Genomic DNA, 16,358 nt, shown 5'->3' on the forward strand with positions numbered 1-16,358 from the left:
TTCCTGCCACATAGCCAGTATGAACGGAACGACCTACATCGTTCCTGACACACATGGCCCTAAGCAGACCACCGCCCACAGGGCACTATCCTTTTAAATGCGCACTGCCAGAGGCACTGCATATGCCTTGCCACTGCCTCTCTGATACGACCAGCGCCTCAGAGTTATTTAGGAGGGTCACACCATACTGCTGGTTGCCCCCCCCCCCCCCCCCAGCCAAGAAGTACTTGGTCTCCAGACCCAGTCGGAGGACGCCATGGCGTCTCCCCGACAGAGGTCTCCCCAACTGGGAGGCGGTCGGATACGGCATTCAAATGCTCAACGCCCCCAACTGTGCGTTTGGCCACTGGCGGCCCTGAACCGCTGTGTGGAACCAGCCAGGCATGCCACCCTGAATTCAAGGGTGACATCCATGACATCCATCAGGCTACTGTACGATAACCGATGGAACCTATTTCCAACTGAGGCCAGAGCAAAGACCTAGTGCGCTGCTCTGCCTACCTGTCTGGAGTTCCGCAGTCCCTCCTAGACAAGGGCCGATCTCCTACTCTAAAAGCATAAGTAGGGGCAATATCATGTTGATATGCTAGAATCAATATTGCTGTAACGAAGCGTGTCCGTGAGCGGCACGTCCTGTCTGTTAGTGACTTGCGTTCGAAGCAAAGCTCAGACGGCCTGAGTGTCTCTGTGGCCGAACAGTGTTCCTCCTGAGGGTGCTGTCACATACACACCTCAACCAGCCTATACGGCTAGCATAGTTTTACCCTCCACCAGGAGAGTGGATGGACGAGCGGGACCTATTGCGCCCAGTGTGGGCCCTGAGAGCCGCTTGTTAGACCTGCCGAATGCTTTCGGCGGTCAGAATGGCTGTTCCGTTGTGACGATGGCCCTTTCAAAGGTAGCGCTCTCTCCAGACAGCGCCCGCCCCACACTATTGTGGATGCCATCAACCACGTTTATGGGGCGAGTGATCGTACCTTACCATTTGGCGTGAGGTGCCACTCTTAACGGGAGCGTCCCCACATCATGGGCTGCCCCGAGGGAAGTACCCCTGGAATGTATCTGTGCCGCTGCCTCATGGGCATCACAGCGAGTTGTCTGTTCCTCTGGGTGAGTGTTGCCACTCCCCACCCGCTGGACGTGGTCCTCTTACGAGACTCCTCCAAGCCTACTCCTTATGGTTTGTGATCAGGATCCCTCGTGACTTGGCTGGCATAAGTCATTCATGCTTAAAGCACCGCCTCTGGCGGTCAGCAGGGACGAAATAGAACGATAGTTACGTATGTAACTACGGTTCTATGAGTCCCGAATGACCGCCAGAGGCACTCTGTCACTCAGAATCCTCGAGTTCGCGCGAGAAAATTCTGTAGAGACTGATCCCCTGCAGACTGCCGGAAGATATAGACTACTTCGGGTCATCACGGGGTCAAAATTGACTTTGTTTGTATACAACACTCGACGACGCATGCGCGAAGGACATATTCATGCTTAAAGCACCGCCTCTGGCGGTCATTCGGGACTCATAGAACCGTAGTTACATACGTAACTATCGTTTTATTTTGCCTTCATCAAAAACGTTTGTGGTGTCGTGGTTTAACAGCTTAAACCTTACGTACTTCCATTAATTAATTAATTTATTAAGAGCGTCTGCTAAATGCCTAAATTGTAAATTCTGATATTTTTCCCAAATGTTGACTATTTCCGCCCCAATGTCCAGAATATGGACGCTAACCTTTCATGTGGTTGAAAGCATTCCACGGTAAACATCTCTCTCTCTTTTGACAAAACTCCAGCAAACTGCCTCACCTTGATCTCGGCGACGCGAGAGGAGAAGAGGGAGCGAGTGATGTCCCTCTCCATCTCCCTCTTGCTCTGCTTGCTCTCGGCCTGTTGGCCACCGCCTCCGTACACGGCTCCGGCGAAGCCCACCTCCCCTCCGGCGGTCCAGTCCACCAGCGGGTCGTACACGAAGGCCTCCAGCAGCGTCAGCAGCGTCTCTCTGCCGCGACGCATCATCTGCACCACCTGGGGAGCAGAAAACACCACACTGAGACCATCATCTGCACCACCTGGGGAGCAGAAAACACCACACTGAGACCATCATCTGCACCACCTGGGGAGCAGAAAACACCACACTGAGACCATCATCTGCACCACCTGGGGAGCAGAAAACACCACACTGAGACCATCTTCTGCACCACCTGGGGAGCAGAAAACACCACACTGAGACCATCTTCTGCACCACCTGAGGCGCAACGACGCCACACGGCAGACTGAGACCACAAACTACATATAACGGTCAACAGGAAATCTTTGAGAGGCTTTTCCTTCAAGTAAAATAAGACTGAGAAGAAGACTGTCAGGGAAGAATAAAAAGGTTTTAAAAAGAAAAGGAAAAAAAAGAGGCTAGGTGAACAACAACATAATATAAATAGGTGGTATGGTACTATATGGATTCGGGGCCAGTCGTAGTCTTTTGAATATTAAAACATTTTGAGAACTCAATTGTACTGTTTGTGTACTGTTGCACTGTGCCGAGGGTAGTGGTGTTGGCATAGATCTACCATTTTCACTAGTTTGGGTCCCGGTCAAACGTCCAATGTCTTATGGGTCTCGACCTGAAAAGTTTGGAAACCACTGGCGTATAGTGACTGACCTGCTCACAGGACAGTCTGAAGATGCCCTCCACCCCGGTGACACCCAGCGCCGTCTCAATGTTGTGGGTCATACGGAATGGCACCTTCTCAGGGACACGCAGGCTTTTCCCTGTCGACACACACAATCAGCATTGGTCATACACACACAGAGAGTTGCAAATGACTCAATCTTCATTTCCAGTTATTCCACCCAAAGTTATTTGCCCCACAGAAAGGCTTTTCTTTGTTTACATGTAGTGATGGCACTCGCCAATTCTCACACCCACTTATCTTTTTTTGTTTCGTGTACAAACGTGTACTGCATATAATAAACTAAAGCATATCGGATACCTACCTACACTGTAATAAGGAAATAAGGTCATTTTCAATACATTGATCATGCTAACTAAGAGAGAAATAAACGTTTGTCTACAGCGAATTTGAGCAGTAGAGTAGAATGTTTTGCTCAATGCGGTACACTTGACAGACATAAACTACAACAAAGACGTAGAATTTTGACAATTCATGTAATAAGACACCAACGTTGACAAGGGAAATAAATGACAATGGCTGACAAAATCGAGTGGTTTGCATGTATGATACTATGAAATGAAAGTAACATTTTGCTGCTGTGGTCACATTTAACGTAAGCTAAATAATCTGCTGTTAAACAGGACACTCCCCGTTGAATGTAATTCAGTTCAGTGGAGCCTGACCTTTCTCAAAGCAGACATTGTAGTCGATGTGCACCACCTCTCCGGTGGTCATGTCAATCAGCACGTTGTCCAGGTGACGGTCACCCAGGCCGATGATGTAGCCCACCATGGACATGACGGCAGTGGACCTGGTGTAGGACTGGAGGGTCGAAAGACAATGTCATCAAAATGTCCTCAACCTAAAACATGCAACCGCATTCATTCCTACTCTTGCGTTAGCCTTAACGTACGACTGTACCACTGTACCGTTTACATTTCTGACTAATAAAAGCATTCAATCAAAAAAAAATACATCTCCCTCTCAAACACACACACAAAACACACAAACACACAATAGAGGGTATATTATACCCACAATAGAGGGTATATTATACCCTCTATTGTGCGTTTTTGTGTCACACGCATATTATGCGCGTGACATCTTCATACCCGGAAGTTATGCAGGAACGCCTGAGTGGCAAAATACTTTCTGGCCTTGACAGCCCATACATTCAAACAGAAAAGTCCTATCTGACTGCATTAAACAACATTAAGCTCACTTTAAGCATGTGCATACTGTAAGTATGCACATTTACATTTACACATGTGCATACTGTAAGTATGCACATACTAAACGTTATTTTACCTGGTACTAAACGTAACGGGTAAAATAATGTCAATAATTAAAAGACATTCCACGTAGTGGAACATTGTCACTCTGTGGGTCTTTCTGACCTGTGTGACCCTCCACCACTCGCTGGGCGTGGTGCAGGAGCACCACAGCTCCTTGGCCAGCAGGTTGGGCGGCGTGGCGTCCATCAGCTCCTTCAACACCTCCTTCATGACGCTCAGCGGCCAGTCGCGCCTCGACACGTCCAGGCTCAGTCCCACCGCCTTGAGGGCCGGCCCGATGCGGCTGTAGTAGAGCTCGCTGGGCCGGGGCACCAGGGGCAGCGGCTGGGCCTGCTGCTGGAACGAGTCCTGGGCCTGTGAGTGAGGGGAGAGCATGGAAATCAGACGCCGAGTAGGGGTTGGGATCCGGAGGAACCAGATCCAAAATTGAGGAACAGGAATGATTCCATCACATTTGCTATGCAATTACAATGCATGGGGTTCTCGAACGTTTACATTTCAAGGACCCATCATAACAGAGTGTGCAAATGGAACCGTCGCGGGTCCATTTGGTTTCATTTGCACACTCAAGAGTTACAGACTTGTAATGGTCCATTTGGAACTCCCTCAAGTAACCCAGAGGGTTCCTTTACCTCACTTTAAGAACCAGTGAGGTATATAGGAAATGAGGAATTCATAGGATATGGTTGACCAGGAGCTGTAGTAAATATCTTAAAACACATTATGTGCCCTTTCATTCTTTCAAAATAGCGACGTGGGATGCCCATCAGATATCGCCAAAAAAAAAGAAATACTTCCCCAAGACGTGTACTACAGACGTCCTGGGCACTGCATGGGATCATTCCTAGGACGTCTGTGGACGTCTTGTGCACAAATTGTGTTAACCCATTCTGGGCGGGAACCCCTTTTGGTGTTATGTTATGCTTTAGCTATTGAAAAATAGCAGATCTACAAGCTCATAGCGTGCCACCGAGTGGCACGCTATGAGCTTGTAGGTCAGACAAGCCATTTTAGAAAAATCGTGAAAATGTGCCGCAAATCTTTGCTTCTGGGGGGTGCCTGGAACATCATATTTTCAGATGGGGGTCATAATTATGGGGCTCGTTGACATGAAATAGTTTGAGCACCACCGACATAGAAACAGGATTTAGAAGCCTTTATTTTATTTTATCGGCCTCAGGTCTAAATGGGTTTAATTGTACCTTCTGGGCCTGCTGCACGGCCTCTCTCTGCTGCCAGCGCTTGTAGAGGCCAAAGAGCGGCGTGGCCCCGTCCACCCACTGGATGAGGCCGGAGCGCGTGCCCAGCGGCGTCACAGAGTAGTGGCGGGCGTGGAAGCGCGGGCGCTCCTGCTGGTTGACCTTGGTGAACATGGTGTTGACGATGGACAGGAACTGCATGATGCGCTCGTCCAGGTGCAGGTCCTCCAAGCCTGAGCATGGAGAGGATGATGGAGAGGTTATGATGAACTGCAGCGTAACATTGACACATGCACGGTTCTCTTAAAGTGATATCCACTGCAATGGAATTGCCAATAGACTAAAGGCACAGAAAACACAAAACAAGAACCAGGTGCTCACAGGAGATGAAAAAGGTAACAATAGTAAAAAGTGTCAATAGTGATATATGGGCATAAAAAGGGACACAGACAGATGGGTGGACCGGGTACTCTGACACGGGTACAGCGGGTATTGCATAGACGGGTGGGGCACGGATCTCCAACTTCCATCATTACCGACTCAGTGCTCTACAGCCGGGCACCGGTCTAGTACAGTATATGCAACACACAGAAAGATCACACAGTAACCGTACAGCATACAATTCAAAAGACGGAACAAGTTGCTCAGCAGGTCAGATTGAGCAACCTCACAGACTCCATATTAGGACATCATCTTTGACACAAAACTCCATATATGGGCAGCGATCGACTTGGAGCTCCATGTATGGAACCTGACTGACACGTTTTAATCCGACGTTATGCCGACACTGTCAGGTTAGACGACACACTCCATATTTGGGCGTGGCTGCGGTGGACGGTCTGTATATGGTTATGGCTGAGTCACAGTGACATCAGCGGCAGAGACTCAGTATAAGAGAAGGTCGAGCAGAGCGTCACACAGCTTGACAACTTGGAGCAGCGAGCTTGGAGCGGCAACAGAGACACTTTCTTTGAGAGCTCTAAGCAGCAACAGAGGCAGACATTCTTGAAGGACAACAGAACAGAAACGTCTCTTCAGAACCCTTTCCGTTACAGATCAGTTGATATTCAGTGAGGTGCAGGTCTGTCCAAACGATGCAGTGGACAGTGAATCTGAGAGGAATACCAAATGATGGAGTCCCCATTGCTGCAGTGACCGTGGGTCACGACAGGGTGTTCTCATTTGGAGGTCAACCTCTAACACATCCCATCATTGTGTGCATCTTCAACACAGTGTCTCTGAGATGGAGGACGTTGCCTTCTGCAGTGGCAACTAGAAGAGGACAGCGCCCCCTTGAGGTTCCCTCCGGGCGCCACTTCCACACAGCTGTGCTGGTAGGAGAAATCGTCTACATCTGGGGAGGGAGGACCAACGCCGGTTTCTGCAACGAGCTTTATGCATATGATGTCGACGCCCACACATGGTTCAAACCCAGGGCTTCTGGGACCGTTCCAGAGGAGAGGTGGGGCCACTCAGCCTGTGTCTTTGGGGAGGTCATGTTTATCCATGGAGGATCGACCCAGACTGGACTCACTAATGACATCCACAAGTTGGACACCAGCACAATGGTCTGGACTTCAATTAACACCAGAGGCACTGCACCACCTGCTACCAGGTGTCACTCTGCCACCATAATCGGGACAAAGATGTTTGTATTTGGAGGCTATGGGGATGATGAGTGCTACAACCGCATCGGAGTGTTTGACACAGAGACCAACCAATGGAAGAACACACCTTCTACACAGCCTCTTCCAGAAGGACGCTGTAGTCATTCAGCCTTTACTTACAATGGAGAGCTGTACATATTTGGTGGCCTTAACCAGTCCTTAACTGATCTGTGGAAATACAATCCTGAGACTTTCTCCTGGAAGGACGTTAAGCCCAAGGGGAACGGCCCGGATCCGGATCCGTATTGTATGTGGCTGTGCTGTTGCACTGTGGGAGATCGTATCTGCCTCTTTGCAGATACAGTGATATACAGTGACGCAGATACAGTGATATACAGTGATGAACTGTTTATCTTAGACTTGAGTCCTAGTCTGAAGACGTTATGCAAGCTAGCAGTTATTCAGTACGATCTGGACCAGTCTGAACTCCCACACGACATCAGGTGGGAACTGGCACCCATGATGAATAAAGAATAAATTAAATATGGCCTGAACAGCTGGCAATAGCGCCACCTAGGCTACGATGTAGCCTGACAGCGAGACACGTGTCCAGTCCCTTTGCTGCGTGTCACTCTCAATTTTCTGTCAGCCTACTGTCCTTAAAGGCATAAAAGCCCCAAAAAATCTTTAAAAAAAATGAGAAAGTGAGGCGCTCACTTATCATCGTACAATCGTACATCATCATGCATAGTCTCATACTGGCCAATCAGATTAACTAATGGAACAATTCCACTGTTCGTCCTTCTCACTCCCAAGTGCCCGGATCAACTAACGGAACAATTCCACTTTGTTTGTATTGTTCATTGATCAATTGTTAACTAGATATAAAGTGGGGAAACCGTGTAAATCTCAGTTAAGTATAGGCAAGGCACCGCATCTCGTCTGCTCTGAAGATCTACAAGCTCATAGCGCGCCACCAAGTGGCGCACTACGAGCTTGTAGGTCTGCTATTTTTTGTTAAAATCGACGAGCGACTGACGTAGAAGACATTTTTAGAATCTGATCTCAGGTCAGAATGGGATAAGTATCATCCATCCAGAGACAATCCTTACATTTATCCTTACACTGAATCTTCCACCAAATGAGTTTTAAGATTGTTTTTTTAAATCTGGAAATGACATTGCGCCCGTTTTTCCACCCTCCATACCTTTGAAGAGATACGGGTAGTTGTGTCCGTCGGAGCCCAGGAAGTAGAGCTTCTTGGGCTTGGTCTTGGTGGGCAGGATGGTGATGGTGTTGCCCACGCTCTGGATGGTGAGGGTGTCCGTGGCCGAGGACACTTCCCCGGGCAGCGCCATCTCCGTGGCCGCCATGGACGCCAGGCGGGGGCTGATCTCGTCCAGACGGAGCAGGTAGCTGGCGCGCTTCTGGGCCCGCTGCTGCAGGCTGAGCATGACCTGAGTGACCGCCACAAAACACACACTTCACTATAGGGCACTGTGACCACCACAAAACAAACACTTCATTATAGAGCACTGTGACCACCACAAAACACACACTTCACTATAGAGCACTGTGACCACCACAGAACACACACTTCACTATAGAGCACTGTGACCGCCACAAAACACACTTCACTATAGAGCACTGTGACCACCACAAAACACACACTTCACTGTAGAGCACTGTGACCGCCACAAAACACACACTTCACTATAGAGCACTGTGACCACCACAAAACACACACTTCACTATAGAGCACTGTGACCACCACAAAACACACACTTCACTATAGAGCACTGTGACCACCACAACACACACTTCACTATAGGGCACTGTGACCACCACAACACACACTTCACTATAGAGCACTGTGACCACCACAGAACACACACTTCACTATAGAGCACTGTGACCGCCACAGAACACACACTTCACTATAGAGCACTGTGACCGCCACAGAACACACACTTCACTATAGAGCACTGTGACCGCCACAGAACACACACTTCACTATAGAGCACTGTGACCGCCACAGAACACACACTTCACCATAGGGCACTGTGAGTCTGTGACCAGCACAACACACACACTTCACTATAGAGCACTGGTTCTCAAGCACTGGGATGGGACCCAGACCAATCTTTATCTAGACCGAGTAGCCAGTGTTGTTTTCGTCAGGCATGACGATAACGTAAATGACGACGTCAACGCCCCTTTTTCTAGGACTAAGACGGACTAAAACGAACGGCACTAAAATAATTCGGGACAAGACTGACGCTGACGAGCTAAATAGCTCTGTTTAATGACAATGACGATGACGAGACGATCGTTGACAAGACGAGGCTACACGAAAATGTTAGTGGATTGACGAACAAAGTTTTAAATGCATGAAAATGTTCCGCCAATAATGTCACTGCTCTCGCCGCTATCCTGCACACACACACGCCTCGTCGCCTTGTCGCCTCCTCCCTCCTCTGCACGCATGCACACACGCACAGTCGCACACTACTAGTGTGTAGCTATCAGCACAACATTTTTGAATTTATGACTAAAACTGGACTAAAACCTTTTACTAAAACTTTTACTCGGTTGGGCCTAGGCCCTAGACCAACAAAATAACAATTCCCCTCCCTCCCTCACCTGTTTGAAAGGCCCCCAGCTGCTGGCGGGGTTGGCTGGGTTGTGGGGGTTCCTTAGTCTCTCCAGGGCGTTGGTCAGCGCGTCCCCGTACGTCTGCTGGAACCAGGTCTCGTGCGGCGTCTCGGCCGGCGCCGCTGTGATGCTGCGCACGTGGTCCAGAGCGAACACCACGGGCCGCATGAGGGCCGAGTGCTTCTCCCTCATGATGGCTATCTTCTCATCTCTGAGGGGGGAGGGGGGCAATTTAGTCACGACTCGAGCAAACAAATAAATTGTGCGCCTTGACATGAAATAGTTTATAGTACCGCAGACATACTGTAGTGTAGAAGCTTCTCAAACTGGGTTAATGCGAGTGACACTCACTTGCGCAGCGTGTTGTTGTTCTGCACGCGTTTGACCTCGTCCTCCAGCTGCTGTATGCGGCGCAGCACGTGCATGTGCTGCTGCTGCAACACGCCCAGCCACAGCTCATCCCACAGCAACGTCACCCTGCGCAGCTCCCCCACCAGCATCTGCACCTAAACACACACACACACACACACATGTTGATTTCATAGACTAAAACCATCACGAAAACATTATATATATATACATATATATATATATATATATATATATATATACCAGTAAGACGCGCAAACGTGGGAAGCGAACGCAGCTCATACATATTTGGGTTTTTTTAAGATTTATTTTTAAGTTATTCTTTTTTTAAGTTAAGTTATTTTTAAGTTAAGTTTTTAACTTAGCCATAACCATATAAGGAGTCCCCAAAGCAGCTATACGTCCAAATATGGAGTGTGTTGCATCAATCACAAACAAATCACTCAGCTCCATATATGGGCACAAAGGGGGGACACACGGACACACAGACAGACAGACAGACAGACATGATCTGCTAGGTCTCATAGTAAGTGCTCACTGCGTTCGCAATCACTGCGTTCGCAATTATACATACAAACATACACACACACACAAGTATATATTTCGTCTACAAATAAAAACTAGACTAGAATGTTAGGGAGGGGCTAGTGAAGAAGAGATCGAGTAGAACTACAAGGCAAGTCACTTTGTTCTTAATGAAAATTTGAAACAATAATAATTAAGAATAATAATGTAGGAAACGAAAAGAAAAAAAAGGGACCCATAAAAATGTGCAATCGAGCCTGCTGGCTCGATTGCATTGGAGTGATGAGTAACCCACTGGTGATTATGGGTTGATAATGTAGTAAACAGGTGGCCGTGGACAGTATTCATTACCTGCAGCACCATGGTGGGGTTGGCTGTGGACAGTATTCATTACCTGCAGCACCATGGTGGGGTTGGCTGTGGACAGTATTCATTACCTGCAGCACCATGGTGGGGTTGGCCGTGGACAGTATTCATTACCTGCAGCACCATGGTGGGGTTGGCCGTGGACAGTATTCATTACCTGCAGCACCATGGTGGGGTTGGCCGTGGACAGCTTGTCTACTATCTTGCTGTAGCAGTCGTGCATCATGGCCTGGTCCTGGCTGGAGCACAGCGCTGCCAGCTCCTCTCTGCCGCCGCCCGCCTGCAGCCCGCCGCTGTCCTGAGACGCCGGCCGGCTGCCCGAGCGCTCGTCCTCCTCGTCCTCCTCGTCCCCCATGGCCTCGGCCTGCATGCTGCCCAGGAAGGTGGGCAGGGCGGACGGCAGCTTGCTCCCTGCGGGGGAGGGGGGGGTCAAATGATTTGTTTACCACTGGTTAACTGGGTCCCTTTTTTGGGCATGTCATTATACGGTGAAAATGTCATACTTTCAAAACTTCTCAAACATAGCAAAGCATCTTCTATGACAGTGTGAAATAGTTAACGTGGTAGTTTGGAGAACAAGGGTGTCTATCCCTGTTTCCATGCGCTAATCCCCTGAGGAGTTGGATTGCTGAACATCAGCGCCGAGCACTTACCACACTAGGTCAAGTTTATTTTCATGTCCAAAATTGGGCTATTCTTGTTTTTTGTGTTTTTTTTACCTGCTGTAACATGAACAGGTACATATAAACATGGTCACAAGAAGATCCAGAACAACAGATTAAATAAAGTGCAAACTACAACAACTCAAGTTACCCGAGCAATGCTACTCATAAGCAGAGTTGGCGGTGCTCCAGATCGAACCCAGGACCTCATAGTCCAAATGGGACTGCTCTACCCCAACAAGAAAAATAAACTTTTAGGTGTAAGTGTTATAATTAAGGTCATTGGTGATATACACATTGACATAGAAGGGTAGACGCGTTGGTGCTTCTGCTGCTTCACTAGTCTCACGTAGGCAGACAACTCTTACAAGAGGCAACAGTTTGGCAACGCGAGACTAGCGCTTCACGGAAGCTTCCGTGTGCGTCACAGAGCAGACATTCGGGTCTGACAAGTCCCGGAAAAGATGCGCTGTGATTGGCCAGTAGTCACTCGAGTGGCAGCATGGCTTCCGCACTTCCGGCAAATGTCCCGCCCTCACGTCGATGCACAACTAACTGCAGCGGCCAATGAGGCATCCATCTTTTATTTAATATCTATGCATATCCACATACCAGCGTTCTGGGCCTCCCCTCCCAGGGACAGTGAGCCCACGATGGCCGGGTAGAGGATGAGGTGTGGAGAGTCCTGAGCCACTCTGCACAGCAGGCTGCAGATGCTCTGTCTGATGTAGGCCTCTGGGTGGTTGAGACGGGAGAACAGCTGAGGGATGATGCCTGGAGGAACACCACAGCACAGAGGAGTTAGAGCGCATTGATACCGGGAAAGCATCCGTGTTCATTGACTGGGCTTTAAGCAACTAGTCGACTATTCAACTAGTAAATGCACTAGTTGACCTCGTTGGTACTAGTTGACTGAAGAGGGAAAAAAAGTCGACTAGTAAACTAGGCAGTAAACTAGACTAGTAAACTAGTAACAAGCCCAAATTGATTAAATCAATGAATTACCAGCTGCATTATTATTATCTGCGGGGGTCCGCTATAACTGCCTCTGTGTCAGTTTCAGCGCCGTAGTTTAGGTAGGAACCAAGATTCTCTAAGGCGGAACTATTGTGTTCTGATTCGTTCGTTTCTGCCCGGACATATTTGCGGTGAGCAGATACATCAGCCAATGAGAAAGAAAATCTGAAAAATCTTGTAAGTGTGAAAAGCGTTTAGAATATTAGATGAAGTGGTTAAAAGCTATGTGACGGGTTGAGTACAGTGCGGTGTGCGTAGTAGCGTACCCTTCCAGGGCACGGTGGGCGTGGAGGCCAGGCCCAGCTCCAGCCCCTCCCTCAGCTCGCCCGCGTGCTTCACCAGCAGGCGGAGCAGACGGAGCGTCGCCATGACGATCACGTCGTCGTTGCTCTGCTTGCTGATCTGATTGGTCAGCAGCAGCTTGGGGTCGTCCTCGTCGATGTGCACCTGGGAGTTAAAGAGAGGCGAGTGTGAAAAGATTTGGATTTCAGATATATATATATATATATATATCTTTTAGGTAGCGTCATTTTTTTTGTTAGTCCCCATGTCTCTCCAGCTTTTTATTAAACAGAAAATGCATTTTTAGGTTGGGATACCAATTGGAAATCGCAGATCTACAAGCTCACACTCACGTTGTGAGCTTGTAGATATATTCTCACTAGTTCTTAAATATTTGTTATCTAATTTATGGAATTTCTTACAATTCTTTGTCGATTTCGTCATGAAATTATGCTGGTCAAGCAGCACACCACGCTCCTCCGCCCTCACCTGTCCAGCGTTGAGCTCGAGGAAGGTGAAGTATGCCCGGCAGGACACTCACCTGTCCAGCGTTGAGCTCGAGGAAGGTGAAGTATGCCCGGCAGGACACTCACCTGTCCAGCGTTGAGCTTGAGGAAGGTGAAGTATGCCCGGCAGGACACTCACCTGTCCAGCGTTGAGCTTGAGGAAGGTGAAGTATGCCCGGCAGGACACTCACCTGTCCAGCTTTGAGCTTGAGGAAGGTGAAGTATGCCCGGCAGGACACTCACCTGTCTAGCGTTGAGCTTGAGGAAGGTGAAGTATGCCCGGCAGGACACTCACCTGTCCAGCGTTGAGCTTGAGGAAGGTGAAGTATGCCCGGCAGGACACTCACCTGTCCAGCGTTGAGCTTGAGGAAGGTGAAGTAGGCCCGGCAGGACACTCACCTGTCCAGCGTTGAGCTTGAGGAAGGTGAAGTATGCCCGGCAGGACACTCACCTGTCCAGCGTTGAGCTTGAGGAAGGTGAAGTATGCCCGGCAGGACACTCACCTGTCCAGCGTCGAGCTTGAGGAAGGTGAAGTATGCCCGGCAGGACACTCACCTGTCCAGCGTTGAGCTTGAGGAAGGTGAAGTAGGCCCGACAGGACACTCACCTGTCCAGCGTTGAGCTTGAGGAAGGTGAAGTATGCCCGGCAGGACACTCTGTAGAGGCTGAAGATGCGGTCCACCACGCGGCGCCACACCCTGATGAGGCCGTCGGTGACGGGCTGGCCCACCGCCGCCTCGCCCAGCCAGGGGCACGACGCCAGCAGCTGGCGCCAGATCACGTCCACCATGTCGTCCTCCTCGTCCTCCTCCTGCTGCAGAGCCATGTCCTCGTCCTGGACAGAGAAGGGACGAAGAGTTAGTTAATTATTACAGTACATTTTACTTAAGTACACGTTTGAGGTATTCGTACTTTACGTGAGTATTTCCAATTTCAAGTACTTTTACTTCTACTCCACTACATCCCGAGGCAAATATTGTACTTTTGCGCCACTACATTTATTTGAAAACTTGAGTTACTTTGTAGATTTTTATTATTATTACAAAACATACACTAACCACTTCAGCCCTATATACATTTACACCATTTGAAAATAAACGAGTATTTCTACATTACGTTATTGATACTTTTACTTAAGTAAAATAATTGAGTACATAATTGAGTGGTGTGCTGGTGTCGCGTGTCGAAAACAGCCGATCTACCAAGCTCGACGCGTGAAACTGCCACACATCCAAGTAGAAACTAAATTAGGATATGGTGAGCTGCATACATTTATCATGGGCGGAGTGGAAAGTGGGCAATCTTCCCGGGAATTTAATGAATCCTCCTAAGCTCTGCCTCTTAGACGAGACAATATATCAGAGTTATTAGACTATATAGGTTGTTCTAGGACACAGCCATCATTAGTCTGCCAACAACAGGGGCCGATACGGTCCGGCACTGCAGACCGGTACCTGGATGCCAGCGGGCCGACACATGGCCTGTCCCAGGATGCTGAAGATGGCCTCTTTGTCTTCTTCACTGGTGGTGGCGGGAAGCAGCTCCTCAATGTCCTTCTTCTCCCCAGGAAGGAGGGGCACGCCCTCCCCTTGGCTACGGAAGGAGAAAGAGAACGACACATTTAAAGTTCATGGCGTATCATCCGACACCAGACATGAACGGAAACAGTGATAAAAGAATGCAACCATTTCAAGTTTAGGTCACACTTGCGCCTAGTTTAATTTGAATCCATGTAGAAGAAATCCTTTTCTTTAACTAAAAACATACGAGGGCCGATCAGAAAGCTGGAAGTTGTACCTCGTGTTCAAACAGTTAGTCGGGCATTTGGTGAAAAGGTTTAGATTAGACGGTGGGATAAAGTTAGGAGGCCAATGCTAAGAACATGAGCCTTAAGAGACTGATTCCAGCCCATGTGATTTATTTCTGTTTCCAAAGGGGCCTAGTCCCCTGGTGGAACGCCAGTCAACAAAGTATACATTTAAGTGGTTAAATGAAGGCTAAAACATTTTGTCCAGCCTTGATATCGTGTTCCACCTTTAATAAGGTGTAGTAAGGTGTGGATTCTACATGGTCTCCACTAACCTGGCATTGTCAACCACCTTCCTGCCCCAGCGATAGGCCCAGCTGGCCAGGGCAGCCCAGGACTTGGCCACCTCAGGAGCTTGGCTGGTAGACAGCTGGTAGAGCTGGCCCAGCACAAAGTCTGGCTCACCCACACCCACGCTCACTGGAGAGACAGAAAGAGAGATTTAAAAAATAACTGTCAACAAGTTCCATACTACTTTAAGTAGCAGGAAGAATGCAGAAAAAACATTGGTCAAATTGTCAAATAATATACATTTTTATAATATATAATTTTTAAATCTACAATCTCGGTGGGGGGGGGGGGGGGGGTCACAGCTCAAAACGTGTTCAGTGGTTTTCAACCAGTGGTCCTTGAGGGGGTTCCAGGTAGTCCCCAGCTAAATGGAGACTTGGTAAACACTAACCAAGTCTTATCCAACGACAAAATATTATTTCGTTTTGGGGTCTGCTCATTGAATGGTGGTCCGTGGTTACTTCAAATGCCAAATTATATGAAAAAGGGTTGAAAACCACTGGCTTCGAGTGGTGCTTTTTTCCCCCTGTCCTTCACCTGTCGTTTCTGCAGTGATGCGGGGGATGCCCTGCTCCACCAGGGGGAGCTCCAGCAGGGCAACGATGTTGCAGCTGAGCGGAGACAGGCTGCCCGCGGTGCCGGCGTTGCACGTCGCCAGAGCGCCAGATCGCTTCACCACCTGGACCAATTTACAATGTAGACATTTAGCAGACGCTCGTAATCCAGAGCAAGAAGAACAACACATGGTAATACATCACAACGCATCTCTACCTGCTTGAGCTGCGGGGTGAGGTCCTTCCAGTCAGCGAGGAGCCACTTGCACAGGGTGAGCACCGAGCGACAGGCGGCGCGCTCACACTTGCCCTGGTGGCAGTAGGACAGCGCGCACGAGCTCAGCATCTCCATGGCTGCCATGGACTGACCTGCACAAGTCACAAGACGTTCACTTACCAGGTGCTTATGAATGTCAACCGTTTCATGAATCTCTGCGCGTTGATCAGCCAGTTCACTTTTTTTAGCGGTCAAATGTCATTTGTATAATCGCAGGTGTACGGTAAGCCCAAAACGGGTGCAGTACTTAGTTTAGACAGTTTTTGGTTTAGACTAG

At 48.8% G+C, this 16,358-nt stretch overlaps 1 protein-coding gene across 1 annotated transcript in view; it reads right to left on the reverse strand.

The window, feature by feature from the left end:
* smg1 (SMG1 nonsense mediated mRNA decay associated PI3K related kinase) overlaps positions 1-16,358 on the reverse strand; it is a 70,092-nt gene that overhangs the window by 21,311 nt on the left and 32,423 nt on the right. Inside the window, exons 30-45 of the mRNA XM_080776890.1 lie at positions 16,022-16,173; positions 15,788-15,929; positions 15,235-15,379; positions 14,607-14,745; positions 13,760-13,987; positions 12,631-12,811; positions 11,960-12,121; positions 10,843-11,096; positions 9,777-9,931; positions 9,414-9,636; positions 7,978-8,227; positions 5,167-5,396; positions 4,067-4,318; positions 3,353-3,491; positions 2,657-2,766; positions 1,807-2,025 (exon numbers count right to left, since the gene is read on the reverse strand). Coding sequence (XP_080633016.1) covers positions 1,807-2,025; positions 2,657-2,766; positions 3,353-3,491; positions 4,067-4,318; positions 5,167-5,396; positions 7,978-8,227; positions 9,414-9,636; positions 9,777-9,931; positions 10,843-11,096; positions 11,960-12,121; positions 12,631-12,811; positions 13,760-13,987; positions 14,607-14,745; positions 15,235-15,379; positions 15,788-15,929; positions 16,022-16,173 — 2,981 coding nt within the window. The remainder of the gene's footprint in view (positions 1-1,806; positions 2,026-2,656; positions 2,767-3,352; positions 3,492-4,066; positions 4,319-5,166; positions 5,397-7,977; positions 8,228-9,413; positions 9,637-9,776; positions 9,932-10,842; positions 11,097-11,959; positions 12,122-12,630; positions 12,812-13,759; positions 13,988-14,606; positions 14,746-15,234; positions 15,380-15,787; positions 15,930-16,021; positions 16,174-16,358) is intronic.

Source organism: Protomyctophum bolini (genome assembly GCF_963924005.1).
Source record: "Protomyctophum bolini genome assembly, chromosome: 11".
Taxonomy (NCBI): Eukaryota; Metazoa; Chordata; class Actinopteri; order Myctophiformes; family Myctophidae; genus Protomyctophum; species Protomyctophum bolini.